General features: G+C 33.9%; 1 protein-coding gene and 1 pseudogene across 4 annotated transcripts; both read left to right on the plus strand.

Moving 5' to 3' along the window:
* The first annotated feature begins 157 nt into the window (after positions 1-157).
* Positions 158-4754, plus strand: LOC130803312 (LEAF RUST 10 DISEASE-RESISTANCE LOCUS RECEPTOR-LIKE PROTEIN KINASE-like 2.7; annotated as a pseudogene).
* Positions 4755-8246: 3492 nt separating this feature from the next.
* Positions 8247-21582, plus strand: LOC130802263 (LEAF RUST 10 DISEASE-RESISTANCE LOCUS RECEPTOR-LIKE PROTEIN KINASE-like 1.4). 4 transcript variants are annotated; one of them, XM_057666206.1, is made up of 4 exons: positions 8247-9191; positions 18816-18848; positions 19181-19537; positions 20449-21582. In XM_057666206.1, the coding sequence occupies exons 1-4, from the start codon at positions 8414-8416 to the stop codon at positions 21357-21359; spliced, it is 2079 nt and encodes a 692-aa protein (XP_057522189.1). In that variant the 5' UTR covers positions 8247-8413; the 3' UTR covers positions 21360-21582. The 4 variants fall into 4 exon arrangements, with proteins under 4 accessions (XP_057522189.1, XP_057522187.1, XP_057522188.1 ...); XM_057666204.1 differs by lacking the exon at positions 8247-9191 and adding an exon at positions 13344-14401; XM_057666205.1 differs by lacking the exon at positions 8247-9191 and adding an exon at positions 13346-14395.
* The last annotated feature ends 351 nt before the right edge of the window (positions 21583-21933 follow it).

The raw sequence follows: 21933 nt of genomic DNA on the forward strand, positions 1-21933 counted from the left end.
CAACCACCGAACACTCGTGGACTTAGGCCTACAAACCCATGTAAGCTCTTTTATCGCCGTTCGCAAGTGGAAAATTAAAACCTTCCCCAGGATTCAAAATGAGTTGAACACCACATTACCTTGTAATAGTCTAGGTACTATAAATGATCTCGTAAGAATGGATACTGCTTTCTTAAAGCTAAAAAAACTCCTATTTAGCTATACAGACAACCGAAGGTCTCAATGGTCTTAGATGCACCAGCAAACACACCATGAAAAAAGGACGCGGCCTAAATTTGACTTTATCATATTGAAGTAATAGAACCGTAGTGTAAAAAGGAGGCACATGCAACAATAGGCATTTGGTTGGAGTGGAACCATAGAGTAAAAAGAAGGCTATAGTATAGCATCTACCGTATTGTAAAAGTTTTCAATACAAACAAACTGATATTTTTCGCGTTGTAAAGGTGTAAAAGAACCGCGTTTTCATTCACTGCAGTAGCGGATCCACAATTGAAACTGAGTAGGAGCACAATTGGGTTTTGTAACTGCATTTAATTGACCTTTGTTGTATATCTCTGAACGCATATTAAATGCAATTGAAATCCCTTATCAGTGAAGAAAATGATTAGCATAGCTTATTTAGACCTTGCCTCACAACCCACAGGTTTAGTAGCCAATTAAGTAATTTATTTTTTTTAAATGCAGTGCCCTCATGTGAGAGCACATGAGGGAACCTAGATCCGCTTATGGTTTGGGGCGGTATCAAGAGATATCTAATAATTCGACTAATATTTAGACGTTAAATAAACACATCACTTCGTTTTAACATATTACCGTTTCGATACCGCAATCGTGACCATTAACCCATTTTTACACTATGGGTCGGACAAAGAGAAGACTTGTTAGTTTATGCGTCAACCCTCTATTATTCATTTTAATTTTTTGATGCCATGTGGGAAAACTCTGACTTATCCCCATAAAAAATGGTAGCTTAAACTTTCAATAGAAATCATATAAATTCCTTTGTAATAGATGTGATTATCTTGTACACAAATGGACTCCATTATTTCATCTTTGAGTGTCCTCTTTTTGTTATTAGCATTGTTATTAGCTCAACTTTCTACCTGTTTTTGTCACTTAAGAAAAGAGTTCAAAGCTTGCAGTCAGCCATTCAAGTGTGTAAACATAACAAATCTAAGCTATCCTTTCTATGATTCTAACAGACTCTTACTGTGGGCACCCGGGTTTCGAGCTCTTTGGTTGTAACCAATTTACAAACCCAATTCAGTTAAAAATGTCGTCTCATAATTTCATTGTTTTAGGCATCAATACAAAAGCTTTAACAATCAATGTTTCTAGGGAAGATTACTATTCAAGAGCAGGTGCCCATCTATATCCTTAGATAACATCAAAATAGATTTCTCCATTTTTGATTATACAACTCATAACGCTAATCTTACTTTGGTATATGGTGATTGTGCTTCAAAATGCAATTCTTCTTGGTTTTATGGTATTTGTTTTTTGACTAAGAAAGCCATGTTGAGTAGTAATATTTCTCAAGTTATATGTCCAAAACATGTTTTTCTACCAGTTCTGTTGTCTGACTATTTGGAAACGGATAAAGATGGAAAATACTTGGCTCAAGCTGCTTGGCATGGTTTTGAGCTTAAATGGAGTGTAAATAATGGGTTGTATGATCTTTGTCTTAGATCAGGAGGACAGTGTGGGCATGAGCCTCGTTCTAATAACTTCTTTTGCTTCTGCACTGATGAACACAAGTGCCCTTTTCCAGGTATGCTTTCTTGCTCTTTCATTTGATTAGCTGCACAAGCTTAAGCCAGCGGTTGAAGCCCAATAATATCGTTATATGCTCTAACACGCTCCCTCATACGAAAGTCTTGTAGGCTAGAAATGTGGATGCAACTAGAGATGCTCAACGAGCTGAGTCGGGGTGGGTCAGGTCAAATGTTAAACGGGGTGGGGCGGGTCAAAGCCTATTTAAATCCGACCCACTTTGACCCGATTTTTAAAAGTTCATAAAACAGTTTTTTTATTATACTTTATGGCCCGTTGGATCAACCCACTTATGTATATAATAATATCATTTAAAAATAAAAAGTGGTAAATTTTTTTTCGCAATTAATTCTTATAATTATCCTACCCGTCCCGCCCTGACCCTTTACACCAAGGCCCGTTAATGACTCTCCCCGTTATTAACCCGACCCACTAATGACCCGTTAAAATGTGACACGATCCTTGATCCGTTGGATCGACCCACCCCGTTGAATACCTCTAGATGCAACAGAAGTCCTCTTACCTAACGCTGAATATTTCACTTAAAATGAGGGGTGATTGAGATTCGACCTGTAACACCTTGTCATGTTGACTTTTGATACCAAGTCAAAAAACCAACTCAACCAAAAGTCTAAGCTGATGGTTGAGGCCCCAATATATCTTACACGCTCTAATAGAAATGTGTGTTCTCAAACATGTAATTTCACAATAATAAGGCTTATCTCTAGTTCTATAAGTTTGCTCTAATATTTTGTGCAATGTGTGGGGTCTTTTTACTTTTAAATGAGCAAGCTGTAGCCTGTAGATGCTTGAGTCCTGCATGGAAAGAGTCATGGCTCGTGTGTTGCTCTTTGTTAGCTCAAGCTACACTCTTGACACGACACGACAAAGCACAACACGATGAAGTATATATATCAAATTGTGGGATGGTCTACGTTTTTCTTTTCAGTTGAAATATATGAGGCTGACGAAACTTGTCTTGGGCCTTGTTTCAAGCAGTCCATTTTTGCAAAATTGTAAATGAATCATGTTTGTGCCTCATATTGTACCAATCATAAAATATTTTGAGATTAAGACTATGTCACTATTATTGTTGTAATGACTCAAACCAACTGAAACCGAAAAACAACTCAACTCTAAAATAACCTGACCTGAAAATAAGTCTACATGTCTATTTTGACTATTTCTAACATTGATCATTGATAACAAGATACAAGGCTACTCTAACCAAGTACGAGATTGCGATTATAGGTGATAAAACTTATGCTCTCCTTAAAATACTATTAGTTCATGATTGTTCAAAATACTTTATATGTAGAAAAATCTCACATCGTTAAATACTGGGTTGTGGATTTATATTGGCCCGTTTGGTTAGTAGTACTAAATGGTGGTAATAAAAATAATTTATATTATAAAATTTCATCAAAAGCCCCATATCATTCCCACGGTAATGAAATTTTGATCACAAAAAAGTTTTTGTATTTATAAATTTTCATTACCACCTAATACCACATCTCTCAATGGTAATGCATTGGAATGAATTTTATGAAGAAAATGAGATGATTAAAGTTGGACAAGCATGACCACTAAGGTAGCTAAAAGATTTTTCAACCAAAATTACAATAATTTTTCAACCAAAGTTGGACAAGTCGGTAATGTTCTAATAATACCACATGGTTTTGGGAAAAAATTAATTAACCTCATCAATTATATATGCAAGTTGACGCTTATTATCCATGGATTTATGGGCCTGAATCTATGGGTGCGCCGTAAGTATGTCCACACAAGTGGGCCCACAGGGTGATTTTGGGACTAAATTGTCATGGCCTAACAATGATTTCTGCTTCCTGCAGCTATTTTTTGTGCTTTTGGAGTGGTAAGTTTAGGGCTTTACTCTTCTATCTAAGAAGGTGCTCAAGAAACAGAGAATCACAACAGAAAAGAAAACAAAATGTTGAGGCATTCTTAAGAAACCATGGGACAATTGGCTTGCAAAGATACACATACTCAGATCTCTAGAAACTAACCAATTCTTTCCAAGATAAGCTTGGTGAAGGAGCCTATGGAGCTGTATACAAAGGAAAAATTTCTAGTACTAACAATTTCATTGCTGTAAAAGTTCTGAAAAAACCAGCAGGAGATGCAGAGGAGTTCATTAACGAGGTTGCAAGTATAAGAAAAACGAACCGTGTTAACGTAGTTACACTCCTAGGCTTCTGCCACTAGGGTCGAAAAGGAGCTCTAATCTACAATTTCATGGTTAATGGCTCACTTGAGAAGTACTTGTATGGAAGTAACAATCACCATTTGTTATCTTGGCAAGATTTGTTGCAAATTGCAGTAGGAATTGCAAGGGGACTCGAATACTTGCATCGAGATTGTAACACAAGAATACTTCACTTCGATATTAAGCCACATAATATTATCCTAGATGAGATATTATGTTCTAAGATTTCTGATTTCGGTCTTGCTAAGTTATGCCCACAAAAGGAGAATTTAGTTTCGATATCTGAGGCTAGGGGAACTATTGGGTATATTTCTCCTAAGGTGTTTTTTAGGATGGTGGAGTTTCTTACAAGTCGGATGTTTATAGTTATGGGATAGTTTTGGAAATGGTTGGTTGTAGACGAAAAGTTGATTTTGAAGGCAATGAACGTGGTAGTGAGAAATATTTTCTGCAATAGATATATGAACAACTTGAAGTTAGGGAAAAATTTGGTGACGATGAGGAGGGGTTGAGTTCCGAGGAAATGGAGATTCAGAAGAAGATGATTTTAGTAAGCTTAGCATGTGTGAAAACCAACCCATTTAGTCGATCAGAAATTAGTAAAGTCGTGGATATGCTTGAAGGTAGTATTGATTCGTTACAACTTCCTCGTATCTCATCGTTGGCACCCTCTTCCTCAGCCATTGTCTCCTCCTCGGTTGCACCCTCCTCGGATGCTAGTACCTCTCACTTTCTCACTCCTAGCTCATAGGGTGATTCCAAGCTCCCTAGGTTCACACTTCACCTCCTAGGTCACATTGTTTTAATATAGGCCTTACAATATACTCTTGCTATGAGTAGATCAAATGAAGTACTCTTAAAAATATGATAAAATTTATATTCCTAGATCATCTTTTTTTCAAACATTAGAAAAAAAAAATATAAGAATCAATAAAGGATACATCATATTCATCTTCCTATTTTCTCAATGTGCAAGCAATTGTTAAGATACTTGTATTATAATGTAATCATATCAAATACAAAATATTTAAACAAGTATCTCATAAATCGAAAAGTAAATCATTTTATGCACTTTCTAATTAATTATAACAAACCATAATTACACATCATGTATGATTTTAAGCCGCCAACTCGCAATCATAAATCGCAATCATTTACTCTTGTAACCTCATTCTTTCAAGTAAAATTAGATTGCAACTCATACGCATATACTTACCCTAAGGACCCTACTCATAGGCCAAACCATGTACTATGTGACAAGATATATATAGCTTTACTAAATATTAGAGCAAATCATATTTGAGACCATGCAGATATAATAATACCTGCAAAAGGGTAATAGTTGTCCACATCGATCAATTTAGGAAAATTTTCAATAACAATAATATTACAGTTTTAATCCTAAAAAAATTAAGATTAACTACATAAATTAATATATTAATTATAATGATCGTTTACATAAATTATTAGGAAATTTTAATTTGATATAGAACCAAAAAAAGACATCATGCATGCAACGCAATTTTGTAGATATCAGAAAATTTGATGTGCATTATGAACATGGTTGGTAGGGGCACAAATAATGCACGTAATCATTACGGATTACTATGTCTAATTTTATCATTTATTAGATTTTACTTAATTATAATCATAATATTCATTTAAACTGATTTTTATTTATTTATTGAAATTAACTTTTTAAGAGTATTGAATATCATGTTAGCTAATTTAACATTTCTTTTATTATATACTTCCTTTGTTCTGAAATACTCGCTACATTATAAATATTGACACTATTTATTGTTTAAGCTTATTTTATATATTCTAATTAATGTTAATCACTATGTATGCCAAGCAGTTTTGTTTACTAGCTACCTTTATAAGAATGCATTAAAGTGTCTTAAAGTCATCCATATGTTTCATTTTACAAATAAACTTAGTTTGAAAAAGATGCTTTGTTTTAATATTCAAATTGTTATTTTTAATATTTAAAAAATATTAATATTGAATAATATAAGTATTTGGGATCATTTAACAAATTTGTGTATTATATATTAATATTCTTAGACTTTACATACTACTATATTAAATTACATAAAATGAATTATAAATTATTTTGGGAATAATCCACTCCTCTCTTTTACTTTTTCATAGTGATGTCCACTAATATAAATTTTATTTAAATATCTCATTAAATTTTTGCATCTTTTTTATCTATGTAAATTGATAATATTTGCGATTAAGATTTAATTGAAAACAATTTATATAAATTTAAGATTAAGGTTATTGATCGCTAAATTCCGACTAAGCAGAAGCTACTAGACGTTTTAGTAATGAGACATTGTTATTGTTGGTCTTTTGTGGGAATAGTGTTGAACTTCAGCAAGAGTATTGGTTGTCAACCATCCCCACCTCCTATTAGATAGAAAAACAAAACTCAATTGCAAAAATTTTCAACATTTATATTATGCCTACTTTTATAATTGTCAAAACTAAATAAATTCATACCAACTCCATTACTTTTATGTATGATTTTTGTCACTATTTATTCATTAACCTTATTTTATATTTTATTTTATTTAACATTTTATAATTTATGATTATGATTCTACTTATCAGGGTTGTCCCTTTTTTTTTGAGTCCTAGAGCAAAAGTAGAAAGGACCCCTAAAAACTTAAGACGTACTCCCTCCGTTCCTTTTTGATCTTCCACATTACTATAACGGGTAGTTTCAAAAGTTCTTCCACTTTAGAATACTTTCTATTTTTAGAAAGTTTTTATCTCACTTTTACCCCTTAAAATCCCCCTTTTCTTTTAATGTACCCATTTTCTTTTATTTATAATTATTTTCTCTCTCATACTTCCAATACAATCATTACTTCACACTACTATTTAATTAAAATAATACCCACTACAACCTCATACTTCCAATACAATCATTACTTCCCACTATTATATAATTAAAATAATACCCACTACCACCAAAGATTCTCTTTTTCTTAATCTTTGTGAAATACCCAAATAGGAAGAACAAATAGGAACGGAGGGAGTAATGAATAACATAATACACCTTTTATTTTTTATTGTTGATATTTAAACTACTTTATAAAAAAGCACAAATTGGTCATATTACTTAGGAAAAAATATAAGTTATATCTAAAATTAATTCAAATTAATATTACTCATATGCATAAGTGCTTGAGGCATGTTATTTCGGATATAATATCTCTAATTGAGTTACTTTTGATTCTTGAATATATCAAAATATTTTGACAATCTAATTTGAGTTTTATACACGATTAATTCCAGGTTCGATTAAATCATAGTCAATTTCGACTAATATGAAGACAAAATGAGATATTTAAAGTGAAATGGATAGAAAATTTGTTTACTAATATATATTTGTTTGGTAGCTGGAACTAACAAGGATTCCTCTTCACCTAATATAATACTATGCTCAATTGCTTTCAGGACTACCGCCTATGACCACACACGCAAAAAATTCAATAACCATTGTTTGTGTAGTAAAATAATGACCCTTAAAAACTTGACATAATGGATAATAGAATACTCTTGGTTTTTTTATATGTTTAAACTATTTTATATTAAAATATTAATAACTCATACTCCCTCCACATCATTTTAATTGTTCACATTTTTTTATTTGGCAAAATCATATCAATTGTTATATTTTTATTTTTGTCTATTTTTTTTACCTAAATATCCTTAGTTCACACACGTAATAACAAATATACCCCCATATATCTTACTTACCCAACTACTCTTTACTACTTACCCAACTACCACCTTTTTAATAGACCCCACACCACCCTTAAAACCGTGCCCAAGCAAATGAGACAATTAAAATGGTGTGGAGGGAGTATTACTTAGTGTTGGAGCATAACATATTTTAGGGAATATTTAGCGCCAAATATAAGGGGTGGAGGTCTATGTTGCATCCATACTTTTAGCTCAAAGACTTTCTTGTGAGGAGTATTTACAGTATATAATATATTTTAAAGTCTCAACTAAAAATTTAAGCTTATAATTAAAGCACCATAATAAGGTTATATACTCTAATATTTAGAAAAAAAAATATTTATATATCTAAATTTATTTTTTATTTTTTGTTAATATCAATTTTTAAAAATTTGAAAATCCGGGACATAGTTAGCTTTACCCTTGAGACGGCCATGCTTTTAAGTCGAAAGGTCATCTTACTCATCTATTAAAACCAAATCCAACTTGCCAACTTTGTCCATTTGTTTCTTTGAAATTTCCCTCCTCTTTAGTGATCCATAGACCATAATCAATCATGCACTTTCCATTTCCTGCATTTTTCAGTTTTCTTAACCAACCATTTCATTCAAATATTCCCACCATTTTCTAAACCCCTGCATATTCTCTGACATGAAATTCTTTCAATTGTATCCAATTTTCTTACTTATTTTGTGTTTTCCCATCTGTATCAGCAGTGACCGTGATCTTCAATGGTATGATACCTGTGGAGGTTACTTCAATTGTGGCCATATAACCCATGTGGGTTTCCCCTTCTGGGGAGCAAATAGGCCAAAGAAATGCGGGTACCCAGATTTGGAGCTCAGTTGCGAGGACAATGAGACTACTGTAATCTACAGCAAGGGTATGAAATATCATGTTCTGAATATCAGTCAAAATACCCAAATTTTAACGATTGCGAGGGAGGATTTTTCGCAAGGAATTTGTATGCAGAAATTCATCAATACAACATTGGATTCAACAGTTTTTTATTATGGTCCTGATTCCCGGAATTTCACAGTACTATACGGCTGCCCATCTCCGTCTAATTATGGTTATGGTGATCCGACTCCTTATCCTGGTCAATTTAACTGTAAGATTAGTGGTACTAATTACTCTATTGGGTATGCTGAAGAAGGGGCTAATGGGCCGATGGGGTGTTATGCTAGCATTGTGGTTCCTGTTCTTGATTTATCGGCTCAGCAAATTGGAAACTGGAGTGTGAGTCAAATTATTGGGAAAGGGTTTGAAGCAAAGTATAAATTGAAGGATGAAGAATTGTTTACTGAATGTACAGAATCAGGAGGTAGATGTGGGTTCGAGGGTAGCCAAAATACGACTTGCTGTCTTTGTTCCGATGGAAGTGTTCGATACACGTCTTGCAAAAATCTAACATCTTCTGCAATACCCGGTATGTTTTCTGTTAAATTAGGCTGAGCTTATTGTGAATTTTAGCATATTTTTGAGAGGGCAAGGGGAGAAAGGGCTCGAATAACTTATAAAGTGTGAACATTATCTTTAATTCATCGATGTGAGATAAATTATCTTTTAACATTTTTATTTTCAATTTTAGTGTATTGCATTATAAGAGATTGGCTGCATTGCTTCTAGATGCAATGTATATTGAAAAACAACCATTATATCGTATCAACCGAGCTAATAAGGTTTTTAAATTACTAAACTGATATCGTGAGGCGTATAAAAACCGTAATTGATGGTTTTGACTAGTATTTGGCGATAAGACAATCGCATGACATTAGGTTTAACCGAAACCACATCTTGTCCATGATACAATGTGAATTTAGATGAGGATACAGAGGTGTTTAATGACCGAAGACTCGTACCTGAAAGGCTGAATCTTGAAAGTATTAGCATAAGTTTTAGTTCAACAACACATAGGTTTTTAAATTACTAAACTGATATCGTGAGGCGTATAAAAACCGTAATTGATGGTTTTGACTAGTATTTGGCGATAAGACAATCGCATGACATTAGGTTTAACCGAAACCACATCTTGTCCATGATACAATGTGAATTTAGATGAGGATACAGAGGTGTTTAATGACCGAAGACTCGTACCTGAAAGGCTGAATCTTGAAAGTATTAGCATAAGTTTTAGTTCAACAACACATAGGTTTGTCTTTGTCAATTTGGGAATCGTATGATAAATGTTTCACAAAACTTACGTAAAAAAGAATTGATTGCATATAAACCCGATAATCTTCTATCGTAAACCAGTTGGTAGCATGAGTAGTCCATTAAAGCTTGTATGTTAGTCAACCTATCTCTAATTTTTCGATCTGAGATCACACGTAGATTATTTTTCCAATATGTTATAAGTTCTAATTTATGATGATGGTAGCCGGCAGGTGTATTGTCCATTTCTCTTAACAAACAATTAACGTTACAATTTTTCTTGTTTTCTCTTCTTGTTCCAACCTACTACATATAGACTTGTTCTTCCATGATTAGGTAACCAAAATTGATTGTTATGTCGTCTGATTCTAGGTTATCATTAACATCAACTTTTTTTCTCTTAATTTGTTTTTTTCTTGTTACCCTTACACAATTAAGTATCCTTACCTTAAGGAATCTTCCGAATCATAATGCTCCCTTCATTGTCTAGACTTTCCAGTGGAACAGCCTCTTCTTGCTCCACCTTTTCATTTTCTTTTTCTTTTCTCTTGATAAATGATTTTTTAAACCGGTTGAGACAAAAAGTTACTTTGAACAGTTTTTTAATGGCTTTTGGTTTTTAGCCTACTTTTTTTCTAATAAAAATTTAACTAATCTTTATTTAAAAACTTTTTTACAACAGTTTACACAACTAGTTTAACGACTTACATAAATGTCGATGTTACTTGGTCAAACATGCTAATTGGACCAATTAACACCTATCATTCAACAACAAACTGCCAAACACCCTAATATCTGCAACTTCACGTTTGATTTAATGAATCATTTTATTATATTGTTAGAGTATATAACATATCCAGGAGCCTCTACAATCAACTTAAACTTTTGGTTGAATTGGTTCCTTAACATGGTATCAGAAACCAGTGTGACAAGAGGTCACGGGTTGAATCTCAACCACCCCTCATTTAAAGTGGAATATTTAGTACCAGATATGAGGAGGGCCTGTATTGCATCCATACTTCTAAGTTCTAACCCAAAGAGCTCTCGTGTGAGGAGGCGTGTTAGAGTATATAACATATCCAGGGGCCTCTACCATCAGCTTAAGCTTTTGGTTGAGTTGGTTCTTTGACATGGTATCAGAGCCGATGGTTCGAGCAAAAGTTTAAAAATGGTAGGTTCGAAAAGATTGGCGTTCCTACTCTAATTGATTACTCTCACATGCGAACTTGATGGGGTTCGCATGTGGGGGTTGTTGGGATGAGTTATCCCACATCGATAAATTGAAAATGGTGTGCATGCTTTATAAGCTATTAGAGACCTTCTTCCCGTTACCATAAGGTTTTGGGATGTTATATATCTCCTTGGTTTATAAAGTGTGTACACTTCGTGTTTTTCCCGTTAATCGTTGGCATTTACAATAAGTCCAGCCTAGTTTAACAGTTTATTATACAACGAACAAAGAACTATAATTCTATGACCCATCAAATATTAGACCTGTTCCAAAAACCAAACATGTTTGACCCGAACATGGATATAGTTTGAGATGGATGAGTCAAAAAAAAGAATGAACAATGGCATGGTGACCTTGTCTGGTTTCTTCAGCAGTTTAAGGGTAAGGAATGACTTGAAGCAAGAAACTAAACCAAGCTTTAATATCAAGATTCATGGTTCTAACTAATAGTCAGTCTTCTAATTGAAATTACGATTAAATTAAGTGGTTACTTGTGTTAGTGGAGGAATTATTAAATGCGTAGTGAAGTTAGAGTTCAACTCATTTGGTTTCCTTGACAACTCAGACTTTGGAAAGGGGCTATGCATCTAGAAGTCGCATGCTTAACGCCCCTAGAAATATGTACTTTACCACCAGTGAACAATACATTCTACTGGCAAAAGCTCACCGGAACTACTAATTCGACATGAACCTAACTCAAAATAAGTAAATTTGGGTTGAGATTTTTAACCCAATTAATTAAATAGGTCGATCTGACCTGATCTGATTATTAAATGTGTTACGTTTAGATCAAAATTTTAAATCTAAAACAAACCTATATAACTCATTTAATTAAATGTTTTAATTTCGAGTTAAGTCAATAAGTATAACCTAAATTTAGTTTATTTTAATATTTTCTTAGTTTTCAGTAAATACAAAATAAACAACAAAAAAAAATAAAATTTAAAAATAAGCCTAAAAAATTCGATGTAATCAATGTTAAAAAGCTTAAAATAAAAACAAAAAACTATAAACAGGTTAAGTGAGTCGAAATCAAGTCGACCTTATCTGTTGCAGGTCGAGTTAGGTTGTGATTTTTGACCCAATTAATTAAATGGGTTGGGTTTGGGTCAAGGGTTTTCTAACCTGTTTATCTATGACCCGAACTCGAACCCCACCCAACCTGATCTGTTTGAAAAGCCTAATTCTAATTTTAGACTGATCCCCAAACCTGTAACACTCTGGCTCTATTGCATCGTTGTTGACAATTCAACGAGGCTGTAGACAGATCCCACAAACCAACACAAATCTTTTTAGTGCACTTTAACCTTACTTTTGCACACCCGAAAAAACTTCCCAGGAGGTCACCTTTCTAAGATTTCTCCCCCACCAATCATGGTTAACTACAGAGTTCTTGGCAAATGAGCTTCTTTGAAAAGAAAATGCACCTTGTTGATATGTGTAGTCTATTAATCAAATTTTAAGTTCAACCTAGGGCATCACAAAACCAATATAAGCATTTTTAGGTACACTTTGTCCTCTTTCGTGTGCATTCTGGAAAACTTCCTAAAAAGTCGTTCATCCTGAAACTACTCCACGTCTGTGGAGAAAGTAAATGCATCTTGTTGATATAAGTAGTACTATCAATCCTTTATAGCTCCTAAATTTCCTTCCTGTCTCAAATCGGGGTGCTATATTTGTATGAATGTTGTTATTTTTACCTCTTATTTTAAAGTATGTACATCATCTTTAATTCATCATTTTTATTTTCGATTTTAGTGTATTGCATTATAAGAGATTGGCAGCATTGCTGCTAGATGCAATGTATATTGAAAAACAACCATTATATCGTATCAACCAAGCTACTTGATCATTTTCAATTTTCATTCCTTTCATTCCATTGTGAGTAACCTTGCTTGATAGTCTGACAAATGGAATCGAGATAACTTGCTACAAGATATTAGAAAATGAGAAAATGCAAGTCATGATAAATTTATTATTGGAGTGTATACAGACGAGAAACTAAAGTTGACTGCTTGCAATCCGATGAAGTTTTATTCTAAAACGAATTGTTAACCTCAAACTAATATGTTAATAAACATCTCTCTGATTCTTCGATGTGTGATCACACATAGGTTATTTCCAACAAGGTTGCCGAAATATTAATGTATAATAAGTCAAAGTTTCTGATATCACCATCTTGACTAGTTTTAGAAAATAACAAAAAGATGGTCCTGTCTAAATAGATGAAGCATATTCAACTTTCAGATATTGAAATATCTAGAAAATTTCAACTAAACTGCTCCAACTCATATTTTCCCAAGGTTTTTCCACACGGGGGAGAAACTTCATTCTTTAAAAAACAAAACTATTCCTTGAATAAATAATCAAAGTTGATAAACAAACCAAAACTTCATCCTTATTCTCCATTAAACCTCTAAAAAATCTCCAAAAAATGAACTTCTCTGTTCACTATTTACCCTTCTTCATGATCATCATCTTCACCTTGATCATCCAACTACATAAATTCGTAGAGGCAGGTGAATATGATGAATGTAAAAAACCGTTTCTCTGTGGGAAAACCAACATGAGCTACCCTTTCTACAACGAAGAAAAGGGTCGTCCTATGTATTGTGGTCATCCCGGGTTTGGGGTCAGTTGCGAGGATAATAATTTATGGCCGGAAATTTCTGTGATGACATCTTCTTCGGAGAAATTCTATCTTGTAGATATGAATTTAGCTTCAGATATAATTTCTGTTTCTCCAGAAGTTTTATTGAGTAAAGATCTTTGTCCGGAACCACAAGACTTGTATGATACATTTGATACTACCTTAAATTTGAGCACTTACAGCTACATACCAACTGCTGAAAATGTTACCCTTTACTATGAGTGTTCTTTTCCTTCTTCACAATTCTCATCATATAAAAACCAGATTCTCTGCGGCTTAGATAGTGGTTCACCCAATGCCTTTTTTATGACTCCAAATTTAAAATCCCAGCCAGGTTTTCACGAAATCCCACCAGATAAATGCAAAATGAATGTATCCATCCCAGTGAGCAAGTCTTTAATTGATGGTATCAAAGATAGAAAGACCTTATGGAACGCGTTTCAGACTGGTTTCGAGTTGAAATGGATTGCTGAGAACAAGAAATGTGCTGATTGTCGAAAATCAAATGGGGTGTGTGGGTATGATGCAACAAGTTTTACTTGCTATTGTCCTGATGGACATCATGGCCTTACATGCTATGTTAAATCCCTTGCTAAAAGTACAAGTACTTCAACTCTCTTTTTACGGATTCTTACACTATGTTTGCGATAAACTCAGTTTAATCTTGCATTTGTTAACCTGTTTAGAATTTAGATCCTTGTGAATTGTTATGCTATCAAACTAATTATACTTGTTCAACTTTGCTCGACTCAGACACAGTCCACATCAACAGTAACAAGTTTTACTTGCTATTGTCCTGATGAACATCATGGCTCTACATGCTATGTTAAATCCCTTGATGGTATTAGTCCTCAAACTCTTTTTTACCTATTATCAGAACTTCTGATCATGAAATTGTTAGCAACTTTGGTAATCTGTTTAGGTCCTTGTGATGCTGTCAAACTGCTTATACTGTGTTTCTTTCTAGTGTGGTGGCTGCAAAACTTTTAACCATTGCCTGATGAACCTTAATTAAGGCGATTTTTATGAGTATTTTGTTGAGTTTTGGCCATGGACATAGGAGGCTGGAGCGCCCTTGATGGCTCGATCACTATGCCTGAACACATCCCACATCTAACTAGTCCGTTGATTTACTCTGAGATTGACCCACAGATTAGGCGCATCTGGAATTTGAACACGGTTTTTGGGCTATGCTTTCTGCGTCAACTCCACAAGCTTTTCGAGTCATTGTAGCTTTAGGCAAATTTACGTGCTTGCTGTCGATTTTTCTTCAACTTGTGTTGAATGAGACCGTCTCACCATGAATCGCGCCTATTTAATTTGCCCATTTGTTTAATTGATCACTTTAAAACTATAAGTGATCATTTAACACACTCAATATACATGGATCAACTCAATAGAGATGGGGTCTCACCATGAGACCTAGTGTAGGCTTGTGGCCGGCCCATTTAAGATAGGTTGATTAGCACCAACTAAACTTGATCTCCTCCAAGAAATTTGAAGGAAAAAAGAAAAAAGAAAAAAGGCTAATAAATTAGTAAGCCTATGAAGTCAAACAATGCAACTCTTTGAGTTTTGACCAAGTCTAAGGTATGTACTACACCCAAGTATTTCTCTCCTTTTCAACAACCATTTTGAAAATAATCATAATAATAATCAAACATGACAAATAACATCAAACTTTCATCCCACTTCTTCATCTTTCTTCTCCTTCATTCTGCTGATATTGAGAGGTAGTAATTCTATCATATTACTCTTGGGTCTTTATAAAGCTCTCATACAAAAAGTATAAAAATCGCAAAAAAATTAATTTTCAAAGATAAGAAAACATATAGATCAAGTTGGGAAAAGACATGGAAGTATTCAAGTGCAAAAGTAGATGAAGTACAAAAATTCAACTGCTATCATATTCACATCTCTGCAATGAGCTGGGGTCTGTTGTAGGCTTTGATCCGACCCTTTACAAAGACGGATTGGGCTAGTCGGCTAGACCAAATTGAATAAGTCGGACACAATCCGACTTATTTTTATTTGAGCCTGATCCAACCTTATTCCACCCATCAAACTAGAATTTTCAAAGACTCATTTATTTTTAGTTTTGGTCTTAAAATTCACATCCTTAGAAAAAACAAACCCTTTCCTTGAACATTCACATCAGACCAATAAAAAACCAAACTTTAATTTCCCTGAATCTCCATTAATCCCCCTCCAGCCTTTTCTTACAAATGAACTTAATCCAATCATTTTCCCTCATTGTGATCATCATCTTCTTCTTCCCCTTCATCCAACTCCATAGATTCATCGAGGCGAAAGACTATGAATCATGTAAGAAGCCATTTTTATGTGGAAATGTAAGCTTAAGCTACCCTTTCTATGATAACCAAAACCGCCCAGAATCATGTGGTTATCCTGGTTTTAAGCTCAATTGCAGTGTCAATAATCAAAACCCAGAAATTTCATTAACAACATCTTCATGGGAGAAATTTAATTTTCTAAAAATGAATCAAACTTCACTTACTATCTCTGTTTCTCGAGACGATGTCTGGAATGGTCGCTATTACTGTCCATCCACCCTGTTCAATAACTCTTTAAACTACACACTTTACAGATACACTCCGACAGTTGAAATTGTTACCCTTTATTATGATTGTCCGATTAGAAAATCTGGTCTTGGTAATCCATTTCCATGTAAGGATTCTGTTGATGGGTATTATGTAATCAGTGATATATATAATATCCCACCAAGTTTATGCAGAGGAAACATCTTTTTTCCAGTTCATACAGCATCAAGGGTAGTGAGTGAAATGCAGAAAGCATTTCAAGATAGTTTTGAGTTAGAATTAGTTGCAGAGAATGGATTGTGTGATGGTTGCCGTAAATCAGGTGGAGTGTGTGGGTATAATACTACTAAGGGAGAATTTACTTGCTATTGCTCTGATGATCAACCTCATGATTTCAGATGTAAGTATTTTTGGTGAAAATTTAACTAGGTTGTCTAAATGTTTGGTTGAATCAGAAATAATCTCTTTCTTTCTATATGGATGAGGTTGCATGTATCTTACTTCTTTGAACTCCATCAGAAATTCTAGGCTCGAGTATGTCTAGTCCATGGCCTGATTAGTTTAATTAAAAACTCTTACATTATGTTTGGATAGCAAATTATAAGAGAAAAGAAAGGAAGAGGAGGGGAAGAAAAGGAAGGGGATGGGTAAGAAAGGATAGTGCATCTTATTTGTTTAGAAGGGAAGAAAGAGAAACAAAATAAGTGTTGTCCTTCTAAATTTTTTCATTTCAAGAGTAATTGTGTTCTTAGTAGAATTTGTCTATGTTTTTCAAATAAGGAATCCTCCACCTTCTAAATCCCTCCCTTTACTTCCCCTCTATTTATCCCTATCCAACATAGTGTTAATCTTAAATTGTTGATTCAATCCGCATCTAAGATGAGTGTTCGGCTCATCATACTAATATTCTTGATTTACCCCCAATTAATAGCATTGGAGAGAACACAAAGAATAGTTTGTGCCACCAGTGTCATGGATTGGGTTAGGTAATGACCTAGTGGGTTAAACGTACAATTAAAATCGTTGTTATTAAAGATTATACTTTCCTTTACCAATTTATAACTAAGAAAATCAATTTCAATAATCATCAACCTACGTTCTTTATCTCTATTCGATCTAATTTATTCACTTATACTATTGAAAATTTCAATTCTTTTTTATCATATTTTACTCTTGTTATTAAACTCATTTTCGACCAACCTATTCCTTTTTAAGCAAAATTGTAATCTTCCACGTATTAGTACATTTTTATCTTTATACACAAAAACAAACCAACATAAATGGTTAAAGACCTTAGTGTGAACCTTTTTTTTGCTGTTTTTATTATATGAATTGATCATACTTGTATCCTAGATTTGAATGCTCAACTAATACACGGTTTTTCACAGTAATAAGCTTGTGCAAAAATATACACTCTTCAAGACTGGTCGCACTTTCCATTTTAGTCATTATCTTTGTATTTTGCGATATTTCTATTTTAGATATTGTTTTTATTACTTTTTTAATTTTAATTTACACATTTTCTCTCATTTTCTTTCGTTTTTACCTATCAATTTCATAGATTGTTGATGTTGTAAATCATAGAGTACTTTTCTAATCTTGATTTATACCTCATCCGATCCATTATACGTTCCATCATACATTGAACTGATAGTGACATATTTCTGCTTACATCATCTTCTCATCAGCAAAAATGTTCATTCTATGTATTGAAAGTCCTAATCTTCCAGAAGGATGCTGTTTTTCTTTTTTTTGTCAGACAAATAATTTATTAAACAGCCCATGGAATTGAAGACTGTTGGCCAAGAGATTTAGTTTTCCAACAATTTTTTTTATAGACTATATTATATTATTCTTCGTTTTTTTAATAACTGCACTTCATCCAAATTTCTCACATTAAAGAAAGAGGTATAGCCATTAAAAAATGGAGAATCAAACCTAATTTTTCTTGTAATGATCATAATATGTGAAAATGATTATTAATATGAATAATCTGTGCTGAATCAGGTCTACCTTTTTTAGTTGATTAATATGAAAATAGTACATATAATTGACTTATTTTCTTGAAATTCATAGTTCATCAGACTTCTAATTTTATTATTTATTACCAATTTTTTGGGTTAAACCCTGGTGCAAAAGTCAGGCTTTTATCGCATCATATCGGTTGCATTATGAAGATTTTTAGAAAAAGATGTTTTGGCCGTTTCAAGAGATATGCCTTGCTCGTGACTGACATTTGGCGTTATGAACTTATGATAACCTCACCATTCTCGTTAGTGCCACATAGCCACTATTGCGATTGTTATCGCATTTTTTTCTATGGCTCGAGCTCATTATTAAGGGGTTGGGTCACAGACTTTTTATTCTGAATTCCAACCTATTGAACACCTCTAATTTACAATCGAGTTCATTTTGAAGTTGTTCTAATAATCTGCATATTTGTTGATGTTACTGCAGGCAAGTCAAATAATGCAAAAGGAATGGTGATAGGTATGTATAACTTCTCTAGTATGAGAAAAGATCATTGGGTGTTTGGCAAACAGTTGATATCTGGTGGCTAATAGTTGATTAAATTGATTGATTTAACCAGCTGATTTTGAACCCGCTGCTATGAGTAGCTCGTTCAACAATAGTTTATTCATAACAATAAGTTGTTTCAACCAGTTAATTTACCAAACACTATCCAACTCACTATTTATCTCAAATTAAGCTAAAATTGCCTAATAAGCTATTTTGCCAAACAGTCCAATATAATTGATTATTCACATGATTCATTTTTTGGCTCACTCTAAGAAGAATTTCATTTAATTTCATAAATACAGGACTAGTTGTTGGAGGGATAGTTCTAGCTGCAGTTGCTCTTGTGTGCCTTATATTTTTTGTACGAAGGAAAAGGCGATCTGTCGCCAAGGCTCAATCAAAAGCAATCGTGTCGAGTTATCCAAGCAATGGAAATCCTTCGAGCAACGAATTTCGATCGAGCCAAGAGTACACTACAAGCCCATCAACCTACCTGTCTCCAAGCATTCCCTCTTATCCTTCCTCAAAGTCTGATTTTGAAAATTCTGCCAACTACTTGGGTGTCCCTCTCTTCAGCTATGATGAGCTTGAAGAAGCCACTGAGAATTTTCATGAGCGTCGCGAGTTAGGAGATGGTGGATTTGGTACTGTCTATTATGGTATGATCTTCACCCACTTTCATTCTTGGTCCTATAGTTCTTTGTTGGTTATCATTTCCCGCTCTGATTTGCTTAGTTTATGTACCCTACTTTATATTATTGAAATTAATGCTTTGGTGTTGTTGTTGGGTTTATTGATTAATTTGACAATAGCAAATCTCAGAGGGGTTACAACTAGACCTGTCAAAATGGGTTTTGGATCAGATCAGATTAACTTGAAAAAAAACTCTTATCAATAAGAAAACTTATGTTAAATTAGGCTGAAGTTATTGTAAATGCCAGCATTGTAATAAGAAAACACGAAGTACACACACTTCATAAGCCAAAGAAATATATACCATCTCAAAACTATATGGCAATGGGAAGAAGGGCTCCAATAACTTATAAAGTGTGTACACCATCTTTAATTTTTCGATATGGGATAAATCATCCCAACAACTTATCCATACAAAATTATATAATTAAATTTTTTGTTCTTGTAGAGATTAGTTTTATATATAAATTTACCAATATACCGATGATACGGTTGCAAAAAAAATGTTGACTTAACATACAAAGCTTGACCAGAAATGTCGTGGGTCCTGACTAAAAATAATGATGTGCGTTGAAAAGGAGGACAAAATTAAGAAAACAAGTCAAAAGTCGGTTTTAGTTTATGTCGGATTTTATCTATTTTTCAGGTCAGGTCATTTTTTATTTATAGGTCAAACTTTTTGGGTTTTTTCCCACTAATTTCTTGTCAGATTTCGAGCCAGTTTCAAATCAGGTTAAAATTTGGCAGGTCTACTTACAAACCATTTGAACAACCAAATCAGAGAAATAAGGCAGCAAATGTGAAATTTTTGCATTGAGGTCCTTGTGTTTAATGAATTTCAACCAAGATGAATTTCCTTTTTTCTTTCACTCTTCAGGTAATCTCAATGATGGACGCTTAGTTGCAGTGAAACGCTTATATGAGAATAGTTGTAGACATATGGGACAGTTCATGAATGAAATCCGCATTCTAGCTACCTTAAGGCACAAAAACCTGGTAACCCTTTATGGATGCACTTCAAGAAGAAGCAGAGAACTCCTCTTAGTTTACGAGTATGTCTCTAATGGCACAGTCGCTGATCATCTTCATGGAAAACGTGCACAACCTTTCGGTCTCCCTTGGTCTACACGACTCAGCATCGCTGTCGAGACAGCAGACGCCTTGTCGTTCCTGCACGAAAAAAATGTCATTCACCGTGATGTCAAGACTACAAACATTCTCTTGGAGAAAACATTCCAAGTTAAGGTGGCTGATTTCGGGTTGTCAAGACTTTTCCCGAATGATGTAACACATGTGTCCACTGCCCCACAAGGGACTCCGGGCTATGTTGATCCTGAATACTACCAATGCTATCAGTTAACTGAAAAGAGCGATGTTTATAGCTTTGGAGTTGTTCTAGCTGAGTTGATATCCTCAAAAATGGCAGTCGATATCACTAGACATAGACACGATATCAATTTAGCAAATATGGTTGTGGATAGAATCCAGAAACACGCGTTACATGAGCTAATTGATCCAAAACTTGATGTGGAAAACGATGGTCTTGCACATAAGATGGTGAAATTAGTAGCAGAAGTAGCATTCCAGTGTCTACAGCAGGATAAAGACGCGCGACCATCAATGAAAGAAGTACTCGGATCATTGAAAGCGATACAGAAACAAATGCAAAACGCGCAAAAACAAGTTGTAGTCGACATAAACGAATGTGACGATGATGCAGGGCTATTAAAGAATGCTCCTCCTCCGCTTTCGCCTGAGACACAGGTTAGTAACAATAGCTTAAGATGATTAGTGACTAAGTAAGGAATTAGCCTTCCTTTTGTTGTAGATTTTCAATTTTTCAGCAAAAGAAATTGAAGAAAAAGAGGCATTGTTGTGATTACTTATATGATTAGTAAATTAAATTGGTGTACTTATGTTAGGGATGTATGTAAATAAGGAGTAGTACAATGTAAGAGTTCTGCAAATGTGAGTTTTGACAATATATTTATACTCTTGATTCCACTTTTAACCCATTTCTAGTCTTTCCCCTCCAACCATATAGAAAGTACTTGTGTACAATTTGGACTTTGAAAAGATGGAAGTTCATAAGTATAGTTTAAAGGTGTTCATTGGGTCTGTTTTGAGTCGGTTCAAAATCGAGTCTTGTTGTCCACATTGATTTTTACATAATTTTAAATTTGTTTTAAAGTCGGGTCAAATTCTAGTTTGATTACAAGGTCGGGTAAAAGTCGAATTGTTGGGTCTATTTTAAACACTTTCGTATTCTCCATAATTCATCACAAATACTGTTGATAATGTTAATAAATTTGCAAAATTGTAATTACTACGAAATTGTTTGTCTTCAAACACTATTGATGAT

This window comes from Amaranthus tricolor, chromosome 16, assembly GCF_026212465.1.
Source record: "Amaranthus tricolor cultivar Red isolate AtriRed21 chromosome 16, ASM2621246v1, whole genome shotgun sequence".
In the NCBI taxonomy this organism is placed as follows: domain Eukaryota; kingdom Viridiplantae; phylum Streptophyta; class Magnoliopsida; order Caryophyllales; family Amaranthaceae; genus Amaranthus; species Amaranthus tricolor.

Coding starts and splice junctions, on each gene's coding strand:
- LOC130802263 (XM_057666204.1), top strand. CDS start 13,582: ATGAACTTCTCTGTTCACTATTTACCCTTCTTCATGATCATCATCTTC. Junction 14,402..18,815: donor ATCCCTTGCTAAAAGTACAA/GTACTTCAACTC, acceptor ATGTTACTGCAG/GCAAGTCAAATAATGCAAAA. Junction 19,538..20,448: donor ATTTGGTACTGTCTATTATG/GTATGATCTTCA, acceptor TTCACTCTTCAG/GTAATCTCAATGATGGACGC.